The sequence below is a fragment of the Zingiber officinale genome, chromosome 9A, assembly GCF_018446385.1.
Source record: "Zingiber officinale cultivar Zhangliang chromosome 9A, Zo_v1.1, whole genome shotgun sequence".
NCBI lineage: Eukaryota > Viridiplantae > Streptophyta > Magnoliopsida > Zingiberales > Zingiberaceae > Zingiber > Zingiber officinale.
In genome coordinates, this window is record NC_056002.1 from 105192515 (window position 1) to 105204424 (window position 11910).

Below are 11910 nucleotides of genomic sequence, written 5' to 3' on the forward strand. Positions count from 1 at the left end.
AATCACTAGATTCATTTTTGAGGATTTCCATCGGAGTAATATGACTATATAACACAGATTTCCATTGGAGTAATATGACTCTATAAAAAGGGCGGGTGGATTAAAGTGAGCACTAATTGCAGTAATTAACGGAGTAATTTAATCAAGTTATAGCACTGATGGCACTCAAAATGTTGGTTTGAACCGGAGCATTGGGTGCGGAACTGGGTACTCATGCGATTGTTGATTCGTTCTTGTAGATTCCACCCACTTTCAGAAGTTTCCAGATTTATATTTATTCTCTGACAATTTTGCCCTCGTTTCCTCTTCAAATTCTAGGGCTTTTGTTCTGTTTCTCTCCGCCCTCTCGACGGAGTGATGGAGGAGCAAAGCCCACGCCCGGGAGAGCACAACGGAGCCCTCGAGGTCTTAGGGGAAGGAGGGCGGGCGGTGGAGGAGGAAGAGGAGGAGTTGGAGTCGCAGGCGCGTTGCCTCGATCTCACGAGCTTTCAGCTCCACGACCTGAGCGAGATCGAGATACCTGAGGACCTCGTCGAGTTGGATCTTACTGCGAACAGGCTCTCCAAGCTGGATGAGAGGATCGGCCGCCTCTCGCGGCTGCAAAAGCTCTCGCTTCGGCAGAACCTCTTCGACGATGAGGGCGTCGAGCAAATCTCCCGCTGGAATGCCATAGCTGGCTTGATTGTAAAAGCTCCTTCCACCTTCTTGTTCTTAATAATAGCACTTCCTAATCCAAAATGCATGTGTTTTGTACCTCTACCTCTTATTCTTAATAAAAGCAATCTGATTTTAAAATATATAAATTAAACTGCGCTCTATAGAAATGGTTTCTTCTATTTCAATTTGAGCTGAAAGAGACGTCAAAAGAAGTTTTTTTTTACCATAACAAATAAAATGAGGAAAAGTAAAATAAATTTTGATTTTGGTGATAGGAAAATCGGCTTGTGAGGAAGGAACCTGATACTCATAGTTATAATAATGCCTTCATTAAAGAAGCTTGCGGATCTCCAATGGTCCAAATGCAGAGCACCTCAACATTGTTTTCTTATATTTGCATTTGTACAATCGATATATCAATCAATTAAGAACTAGGAGCTTCAACTAGGGAAAACGGATTTTTTCTGAATCTGATTGGACATGAAACATATAGGCTTTCATTGGGAACACAACATACTCTGATAAAATGGGTAACTTTAATTATTACTATGTATTTTGTTAGAAAGTCAAATACTATGCTCAAGTATTATTGTTCATTCTCTAAATGCTTTTTTTTTTTTCATTTTGTGAATAGAGGACAACCTATTTCACTATGCTCCTTTATAAAACTCAAGGAAATCATTTCTGGTATTTGTTTTATTTTGCAGGAATTGGTATTCCGGGACAACAAGCTGAGAAAAATACCTGATGCTAGCATTTTCAAGAAACTTCTGGTTTTTGATGTCTCTTTCAATGAGATTACTTCCTTAAATGGCTTATCAAAGATCTCAAGTACATTGAAGGAGCTTTATGTTTCAAAGAATGAAATTAACAAGATGGAGGAACTTGAACACTTGCAGTTATTGCAGATCCTTGAACTTGGTTCAAATAGATTAAGGGTGAGTATCATACCTTAGTTATTTAAACACAATTTCCTAATCAAGAATCCAGCAGTCTCATAAACTGTGTTAGAATCAGTCATCAATTTGTTAGCAATAAGCTAGTATTTTTGTTAATCCAAGACATTAGTAATCCTATTGAGTTTTAGTCCATGATTTTCCTGCCTTTGTGAAGGTAATGGAGAACTTTCAGACATTGACAAACTTACAAGAGTTATGGCTCGGACGAAATCGTATTAGGACAGTCAACTTGTGTGGGCTGAAATCTATCAGAAAATTAAGTTTACAGAGCAACCGTTTGACATCCATGATAGGGTTCCAGGTGAAGTAATGCCTGTTCTATTTTACATTCCATTATGTTTTGGAGATGGCTAATCAATTCTACATATTTTCAGGAATGCATCGCTCTTGAAGAACTGTATTTGAGTCATAATGGTATACAGAAGATGGAAGGGCTATCCACCTTAGAAAACCTTCGTGTACTGGACATTTCATCTAATAAACTTACTGCAATCGGTGAAATTGAAAAGTTGACAAGGTATAAAGGTACTTACTATCCCTTTGGTTCATTATCTTTTGCCTAATTCATTCTCCATGTACCTTGCAGGTTAGAAGACCTGTGGCTGAATGACAACCAAATAACTTCTCTAGAAGGCATAGATCTTGCTGTCTCAGGTTCAAGGGAGAAGCTTACAACCATTTACCTTGAGCGCAATCCTTGTGTATGTTTCTTCCTTTTAACAATTTCACTTGTATTTTTTTACTTTAGATGTTCATTGAACTTACTCATTTCTACAATCATAGTTATGCATCCATCGCTTGATGTCTTTATTTTTGTGCCATTTCAGGTTTCATATTAAATTTAATTACTTATATAAATTGTTTGTCAGCCAGCGTCAAACTATGACAAATATTCAATGAATGAATCAATTAAACTATTGTACTAATGCTAGGTTGTTCCCCAGAAGGAATGTGTTGCAGGGTCCGACTGTAACGTTTTGGCAAGGACCGTTACATCTCCAGAACTCGGGTGTAGTGATAAATATGCAAGAGTTCGCATTACAGGGTCCGACTGTAACGTCTCAGCAAGGACCGCTACGTCTCCATGAGAACTTGAGTGTAGTGTTAAATAGGCAAGAGTTCTCACACTATATGTTAGATAAAAACAAATATGATAGGAAAACTAATAATTTAAGATTTAGAATATGGAATATAGGAACTCTCATTGGTAAATCAATGGAGGTAGTAGATATGATAATTAGGAGAAAAATTAGTATTTTGTGTGTACAAGAGATAAAATGGACAAGTGAGAAGGCAAAGATGATAGAGAACTCGGGTTTTAAGTTATGGTACACTGGAAAGAGTAAAGCAAGAAATGGAGTGGGTATTATTGTAGATAGTTTGTTAAAGGATGAAGTTGTAGGAGTAGTTAGAAAAGAGGATAGAATTATAGCCCTTAAGATAATAGTGGCGAAAGAAACTATGAACATAATTAGCGTATATACACCACAAGTAGGATTAGATGAAGCTACCAAATCAAGATTTTGGGAGGACTTAGATGAAATATTATAAAATATTCCACCAAATGAAATGATTTTAATAGGAGGTGATCTAAATGGGCATGTCGAAGTAAAAAATGAGGAATATGAGAGAGTACATGTGAGTTATGGGTTTGGAACGAGGAATGAGAAAGGGAAAACTATATTAGATTTTGTGATAGCATATGACCTTATATTAGCTAATACGTTTTTTAAGAAATGAGAAGAAGACTTAGTCACATTCAAAAGTGGGAATAATAAATCGCAAATTGACTTTTTTATGGTTAGGAAGAAGGATAGAAAGATTTGTAAAGATTGCAAAGTCATCCTTGGAGAAATCTTAACTACCCAACATAGGGTAGTAGTGTTAGATATACACCTCAAATATAGTATCAATAGAAAGAAAATATATACAATTCCTAGAATTAAGTGGTGAAAGTTAAAGGATTGGAAGCAACATATATTTAAGGAGAAGGTAGAAGTACAAGCATTAAGTGAAATATACGATGATTCTAATACAACATGGGATAAGATGGTATCAAAGTTGAAAATAGTAGCTAATAGTGTACTCGGTGAGTCAAAGGGACATGCACCACTAAGTAAAGAATCTTGGTGGTGGAATGAGAAAGTACAAGAGAAAGTGAGGAAAAACGAATAGCTTATAAGAAATTATATATTTGTAAGAACGAGGAAAACTTAAAAAAATATACAATAGTCAAGAAAAAAGCTAAGAAAGTAGTGAGTGAAGTAAAAAATGAAATTTTTGAACGGTTATATAAAAAATTGGATACAAAAGAAGGGGAAAGAGATATTTATAAAATAGCTAAAGTGAGAGAAAGAAAAACAAGAGATCTTAGCCAAATAAAATGTATTAAAGATGAATGTAATAGGGTATTAGTAAACGATGGAGAAATAAAAGAGCGGTGGAAGAGGTATTTTCATCAACTTTTTAATGAAGGTTTAGGTGACCAACTTAACTTAGGTAATTTAATTGGGTCAAATGAGCATAGAAATTTTAATTTTTATCATAGAATTCAAACTTCAGAAGTAAAACAAACTTTAAATGAGATGCACAATGGAAAAGCCGTTGGACCAGATGATATTCCGATAGAGGTATAGAAGTGCTTATCGAAACAAGATATTGAAAAAAATACCTGATCTATGGAGGATAAGTACTCTAGTTCCCTTATATAAGAATAAGGGAAACGTACAAAATTGTGCAAACTATAGGGGTATTAAACTAATGAGCCATATTATGAAACTTTGGGAAAAAGTAATAGAAAAAAGATTAAAGAAGGAGACCACAGTGACAGAAAATCAATTTGGGTGCATGTCTGGAAGGTCGACAATAGAAGCTATACATCTTCTTAGACAATTAATTGAAAAATATCGGGAGCAAAAACAAAATCTACACATGATATTCATTGACTTAGAAAAAGCTTATGATAGAGTCCCAAGAGAAATTATATGGAGAATTTAAAAAAAAAGAGGTGTTAGCGTAACATATATTGAACTAATTAAGGATATGTATGAGGATGTAACGACTAGAGTAAAGACTTTAGGCAAAGTAACTGAAGCATTTCCAATAAAGATAGGGTTATATCAAGGATCAGCTCTAAGTCCCTATCTTTTTACACTAATTATGGATGAACTCACTGCACACATTTACGACACAGTACCGTGGTGCATGTTGTTTGCAAATGATATTATTTTGGTAGATGAGACACGTGAAGGAGTAAATGCTAAGCTAGAATCTTGGAGGGAAACAGAAGAGAAAGGTTTTAAGTTTAGTAGATCAAAGACAAAATATATGGAATTTAAGTTTAGCAATATTTGAAGTAATGAGACAATTGTTAAAATAGGAGAGGACGAGTTGCCTGCAACCGAAAGATTTAAATATTTAGGATCATTTTTGTAAAATGATTGAGGGATTGAGAGAGATGTCTTACATAGTGATCTTGTCGGGAAGCTGAGAAGACGGACCTGTTGGGGTGACGTGTCTGGAAGGTTGACCGCATCTCCATGACCCGGATGATGAGTTGTCTTCTATGTTGACTGACCCAGTTGTCCGAAGCCCCCAGGTCGACAGTACCTGTGTCCAGTGACCGGGTTGCCCCGGTCCCTGGTGCCCCGATGCTCGAGGCGGGTCCCACAAATGTATAAGTAGCTGCACACTAATGACAGAATAGTAAAATAAATGCAGGAAAGGTACGATGACGTACCCTGGTCTCGAGGGGCGTCCTCGGATGAATCGGAGAGTTGGTTGCGGTACTGACTGAGTCGTCGCGGCCTTGAAGGGTGGATGGATGTGAGTCGGCTGAGAAGTCAGATCTGGGAGCGACGACATGGAATCCGGTATAACATGTGTCCACAAGATGACATGTAAGCCAAAATATGTCCACGGCTCGCAGGCCGGAATATGACATCTACCGATGGCTCATAGGTCGGCTGATAAAAACATCTAACAATCATAATAGTAATACAAAGGGCATAACATAACGGCTTGAAACACTGTGATGGACCGGATCTGCGCCGAAAGCGGTGGAGACATCGACTGTACAGACATCGGAGTCGACTGTAGAACTGCCGGAAGAGGCGGCAGCAACTGGGAGAGGCGGCGGCGGACACTGTAGGCGGCGGTGGCCGCTGTAGGAGACGCTAGATGCGGGAAGAAGCAGCTGTGGCCGCAGGGAGCGATGTCAACCGCCGGGAGCGTCAGTGGCGGCTACAGGAGACCGCGGTTGTGCTCCTGGGCGAGACTAGCAGGGAGAAGGGAGAGAGGAGAAGGAAGGCGACGCCTGGATCGGCTGCGTGCGTGAGATGAAGGTGTAGCTCGTGAGGAAGCTACCGGCGGCGGGCTATGCACGCTGTGACAGAGAGATGGTGGAAAAAGTGGCGGCCGGCGATGACGTCGACGAGCAGCGGGAGATGAGGAGGAAGAAGACCCTCTTTGTGTTGGCAACGGCCCAAAGGAATGAACCCCCCTTTTCCTAGTGGCGGCGCTGGAGTGAAAAGGAGGTAGAGGAGAGGAGGAGGCAACGTCGGCGGCTTCGTCGGTCGTCGGCGAAGGCTGTGAGATGTAGAAAGTTTCTCCCTGGATGGCGGCAGAAAGAACATCTCCCCTCCCTCTCTTCGCTGTGCTACAGTGCCCGCTTTAACAAACCCTTAACATACCCAAAAGACCGAATTGCCCCTTTTCCTCCTAATCACTCTTCTGCCATTAGCTATATCTGCATCACATAGAATACAAGCAGGATGGGTGAAATGGAGAAGAGCGTCGAGTGTTTTATGTGACCGTAAAGTACCTCTTAAATTTAAAGGTAAGTTCTATAAAATTACAGTTAGACCTGCTATGTTATATGGAGCTGAATGTTGTGTTATGACTCGAGCACATGAGCAAAAGATGAGAGTTGCAGATATGAGGATGTTAAGGTGGATGTGTGGACATACGAAGATGGACAAAATAAGAAATGAGAGTATTAGAGAGAAAGTCAGAGTTGCATCTATTGAGGAAAAACTCCGAGAGACACGTTTAAGATGGTACAGATATGTATTTAGACGACCAATAAATGCTCCAGTTAGGCGATGTAAAACTATGATAAACATGCATATCAAACGAGGAATAGGAAGACCAAAAAATACTTAGTTAGCAATAATAAAACAAGATAAAATTTATTTAAATATAAATGATGATATAATAGGAGATAGAGAGCTCAATGGCGTAAAAGGATTCATACAGCCGACCCCACCTAGTGGGAAAAGGCTTGGTTGTTGTTGTTGTTGTTGTATATAAATTGTTTGCTTTAGCTTGTTGCATAATCAAATGTGATGAAGCACTGTGGTTTCATGACTGGCCTCATGCGAGCAGACTTGGTTCGGTCACATAATTGGGCTGGGTTTACTTGAGAGAAAGAAGGTTGGGATAGGGGGAGGGAAGGGGAAATTACTCAATATCTTAGTGATTCAGGCTCCATGTACAATTTTTTTGAGTCTTTTCATCTCCCCTCTTTTTTTCTGCCCAAGTAATCTCAACTCCAGTGATTTCATTAGTTGAAGTTTCAAAATGATTTTTTTTTCTTGTGGAACTATTGTTTTTGTATCAGCATTAAACACGGAAGCCTCTAGCAAATTTAATAAAAATTTGTTATATAACTTATTCAGGATCCCTCTTCAATTTTAGTTCTTGGAAATATCATAGATTCTCTTAGCGTCATTACTCTGTCAAATTATTTGATTTTGGTGGATTTGTGTATTTTTGAAGTGTAGCATTTTTCATGTGTGTTTCTGTTTTATTTCTGTATTAACATAATTGATAAAATCACAATTTAATGTTTCAATGTTCTTGGAATCTCTTTTCTCTATCTATATGTTCCCGTGACATCAAAGATTGATATTATGAGGGAAGCTGCAGAAAGCAACACTGAAGTGTTCCTCAAAATATTCAGAGTTATGTGGATGTTATTCCTCTATTAAATTTTATTATTGTAGATTGAGAATTATTTGGCAATTAGATTTCTTTTGGTAGTCGATTAATGAGAATTAATGCATCTTCCAAATTGCTCATCTATTTCCTTTGTTTAGAATCGAGTTTCTAAAAGTGGCGTCCACTTTCAATTTTTGTGTGAAATTCCTTCTCTATATGAGAGAGCCCCTTCTCTATGTGAGAAAGAAGAACACTACTTTAACTTTGGGTGGGCTCACTTGTGAAAACCTCTCCACTATCAAATCAAAGAAAAAAAAAATACAGCTAGATTTAAAGTGGGATTTAGGGAGCAATTTTGGATCTCCCCCAAAAACTCCTATAACAAGCAATCGCAAGGCTAGATTTAGTATTAAATTAATTGAAAATTTATGAAGGACCACTTCACCGGTTGAACAAAACTGGAATCTCGTTGCAATTTCTCTGTAGGAATGACTTACTTGCATCATCTTGATAAAAACATCTCTTTCTGAAAAATACTTTTGTTTAATTCGAGTAGAGATTATTGTCTATTGCCACTTCTTTATGCCAAATAACCAAAAAAAATATATTCACTTACGGATGATATATGTGACTGGAATGGTTGGCAAATCTGCTCAGTTTTGTGGATGATTGATTTTGATTCTTTAGCCGAATAAATCTAGTTGGAATTGATTGACGAATATGTATTTTATTTTATTTTTCAGGCAAGCTTGCCAAATTACTCTAGTACTTTGAGGCAGATATTTCCAAATGTCCAGCAGATTGATTCCAATATTCTGATGTGAGAGATCGAGTCTCACTCGTCGCTGAATGATTAATTACCATGTGAGAATTTTGGTTGAAGTTTTTTTTTCCCCGATATGGATTAATTCTTTTTTGCTAACTCGTGCTGAATTGGTGATGCATCATGTTCTTACAGCCACCAATTTTTGCACTCGTACAGGTTGGACTCAAATTTTATATGGCTTTTGATATACCTCTCCCTGTGAAAACAAATGCTGCTTCGCAGTAACGATAAATCTGGGGGGAAATTGTAATGGTGTCCTTTTAGCTTTCATTTGAGTGTTTCATTTAAGATCTGATCGCATATTTATGGTCTTGCATCTTATCATCATGACACCACAGGAACATAAGAAGTCAGGCTTCTCCATTGGCTGTTACTGTATCGTTAAGATTTAGAATTTTGTGAATAAGAAGAGGTGAAGAACAAGACGTGCAGTTGAAAGATTGTTCCTTCCTATCTTTGTTTCCCTTTTCTCCTTTTCTCTCCGTTTTCCTATTCATCCATGAATAATAATATGAAGCAAACTTTTTGAGCGGTGAGGCATGACGTGAAAGGTTGGTTTATTGGAAGAAAAGGTGATAATGTTTCTCTCACACGATCTAATCTAGCACAAAGGCATTTTGTACGAGGAGGTATTTTATATTCATTGGAAATCGATCTCGAGATCTATTGGAGTAACTATTTATATAATTACCGATTGTGTCAATTTAGGAGGCTTGATTTATAGTTCTAAGAAAAATCAGCTAAAATCTTAGTGGGGAAGATGCAAGAAATTTTTGTCATTCTATTCCTCTGTGAAGCATCATGATTTGAAGGGCTTCATTCTCACAGGTGTCAAGTTAATTAGAATGTGACAGGTTGATTACAATGAGAAATGATCAATTCTTGAGGGATGCATGTTTTCGGGAAAAAAACTTTTCTCGCTCATTAGTTATTTGATAGTTAATTATAAGTTGATTTTGTGTGACAAAAGATGATTCGTTTGTCCTAGTGCCTCCGTCAATCTGTCTTTAAGTCTATATAAAGAAGATAAATCACAAATGATTATTAACTATTAATGTAGGATTACAAGATTTTATATGGTAGTATTTTATGTCTCAACTATCGCATCATTCTGAGGGGATTTCATGATTTATCTCTTTTTATATAATAGACTGATTGTGAAAAGTATAAACTCATCTCATCTGTCATTTGTCTTTTTAATCATCGTAATTTACTTTTTCCATATTTAATCATCATAATTTACTTTTTTTTTATGTTGATCTGTCTACGGACGGACAGGGATGCTAAGGGTGAGGATATTCACCTTTAGTCACAAGGACGGATTGTGAAAAGCATTTTATATTATCTAAGGGACTTCGTTCCTTATATAAGAGACTAGTGATAATATCCACTGTTACATGGTGTTCATAAAATAACCACCTGTGGAATACACCACTGCCTGTTTATTGTCATTTCTTCATTGAATTTTCTTGCAAATTAGTTATAACTACAGTGGCTTGTCATTTCTTCCTTGAATCTTCTTGCAAACTAGTTATAACTGCTGTGGCTGCTGCTTAGGAACAACTATTCTATTTTTTTCTTCTTTTTTCTATTATGTGTATCTGTAAAGAAATTTCTAATTGATCCACTGAATGTGAGTTTGTAGTAAATTTAGTCACATGTCTCATCTTAAAGGGAATCATACCAAAAAAAAAACAAAAAGAGTTCAAATGATCGAAAGTCCTTATTTAAGTCTCTTCAGTTTTATCCCTATTTTAAAATGGACAGATTGACTCGGCTCGATGTTATCTAGATCTTTCTGCTACTCGCAGAAAAATTAGCTCTGGTCAGTGTCCCGAATCGCAATGTGCTTACTAATTAAACAAAATAAAACAAAAATGCAATCCCAAGAACGTAGACCGACGCCAAACACGGCGGGAGAGGTGCTCTTGAAGAGCATCTTTTGCGGCAAGGGCGTCTGGCGATGGTTTTGGAGTTTTTTTTTTTCTTTTTAAAAAAAAAACAAAGATTAAGAGCAAAATAAACGGTAAGAGTGCACTTAAAAGTTGTGGAATTACCCATCTAATTTTCGGATTTATTAAATTTATTAAAGGGAGTATTTATTTTTCATTAGAGTTACATTTTGACAATCAACATTCTGTCTAAACATTAAATTCAATACCATTGTGATATTTTATTTAAACTCTTTGAAATGAATTCAGTGGCATAGTAATTAATTGAGAGTAAAATGAAGAATAAATATATCATTTGAAAAATCTGAAAAAGTTAAATAAGATTTTTGAGAATTTCATAAATTTAAATGTTACTTTTATGATTTATCAGTGGCTGAAAGATAAAATAAACGATTCTAAACATCATTTCATCTCCCTTTGCTAACAAAAAAAAAAAAACACGTGGTGGGTGGCTGAATGTCTTTTTTTTATATATGATTTTTCAAATTTAAGCGTGCCCTTAAAGATTCAATAAAAATAAAGGGCTTTTTAAGAATCTGATGCTCTGCCTTGCGAGCGTCAAAGTGATACCACAATACTCGCCGTGATTGTCCCTGGCAGCATGCCTTTCTCTCTCATATCTCTCTCTCTCTCTCTCTCTCTCTCCTCCAATCCGAATAAGAAAGCAACGGCCAATTAAATTAATTCCATGGAATTTATTCGCTTCCACTAAATTATTTATTAATTTAGGTACAGTTTGCTACATCGACGGCGTCGCACTTTCCGATGGTCGGCGGCGGTGGGCGCAAGGCTTCCTCCACTCGCTCCGCCATGGCGGCGACGCCGGCCTGCAAGTAGGCGACGAAGCCCTCCTCGGTCCAACCCTGGACCGGGTCGGACTCGAACCGCCACTCGAGCTGGCATCCCGCGCCGCCTTCGCCGTCCGGGAGCGGCACCGCGCTCAGCGTCGCCTCGTACCGCTCCAACCCCATGTTGTTGTCGGCCACCCTGTAGCGGTAGCTCCGGCCGTCGGCGTCGACGTGGAGCAGCTCCTCGTTGGCCCAGAGGGACGGCTTGCCGTCGTCCTCGGGGGCGCTGGCGCAGTAGCGGACGCAGCCGGGATGGCCGTCGGTGCCGGAGATGAGGCAGCAAGTGTGGAGGGAGGGATACCACCGGTGGATGGAGGAGAAGGTGGAGAGCAGGGACCAGGCGGCGTCGGCGGTGGTGCGGGGGAGTGTGGCCATGGCTTTGCCTTGCCACGCCTTCTCTGTTTGGATCTGATCCATCGATTTTGGAACCTTGCTCAACTGCACATACACTCCCCTCCCCTCCCCCTCTCCTCCCCCCCACATTTATAGAAAAGGACAGTTCCGCCCATAAAGATCATGTAAAAATATTTATTATGCATATATAATTTTATTCTATATTGTCACCCAATGCCTGATGTAATGGTAAAATATAAATTTTAATTATATGTATTTATCTCTCCCTCGATGGATGATGAAAGTTTTACATTGAAATATATTATTACGTTAAATATCAAAGTTAGTGTTAGTAAAATAATATGTCATCGAAGATTTAAAGGACTTAATTGAAT

General features: G+C 38.2%; 2 protein-coding genes across 4 annotated transcripts; one reads left to right on the plus strand and one right to left on the minus strand.

Moving 5' to 3' along the window:
* Positions 1-319: 319 nt before the first annotated feature.
* Positions 320-8701, plus strand: LOC122020927 (protein phosphatase 1 regulatory inhibitor subunit PPP1R7 homolog). Of its 3 annotated transcripts, none has more exons than XM_042578975.1 (7): positions 320-684; positions 1365-1595; positions 1771-1917; positions 1991-2133; positions 2203-2317; positions 8300-8420; positions 8515-8701. In XM_042578975.1, the coding sequence occupies exons 1-6, from the start codon at positions 358-360 to the stop codon at positions 8378-8380; spliced, it is 1044 nt and encodes a 347-aa protein (XP_042434909.1). In that variant the 5' UTR covers positions 320-357; the 3' UTR covers positions 8381-8420; positions 8515-8701. The 3 variants fall into 3 exon arrangements, with proteins under 3 accessions (XP_042434909.1, XP_042434908.1, XP_042434907.1); XM_042578974.1 differs by having other exon boundaries at positions 8539-8701; XM_042578973.1 differs by having other exon boundaries at positions 8300-8701.
* A 2358-nt stretch (positions 8702-11059) lies between these two features.
* On the minus strand, positions 11060-11599 carry LOC122019418 (lachrymatory-factor synthase-like). The gene has a single exon (XM_042576887.1). It carries the CDS (start codon positions 11597-11599, stop codon positions 11060-11062), a length of 540 nt encoding a protein of 179 aa, XP_042432821.1.
* Between the last annotated feature and the right edge of the window lie 311 nt (positions 11600-11910).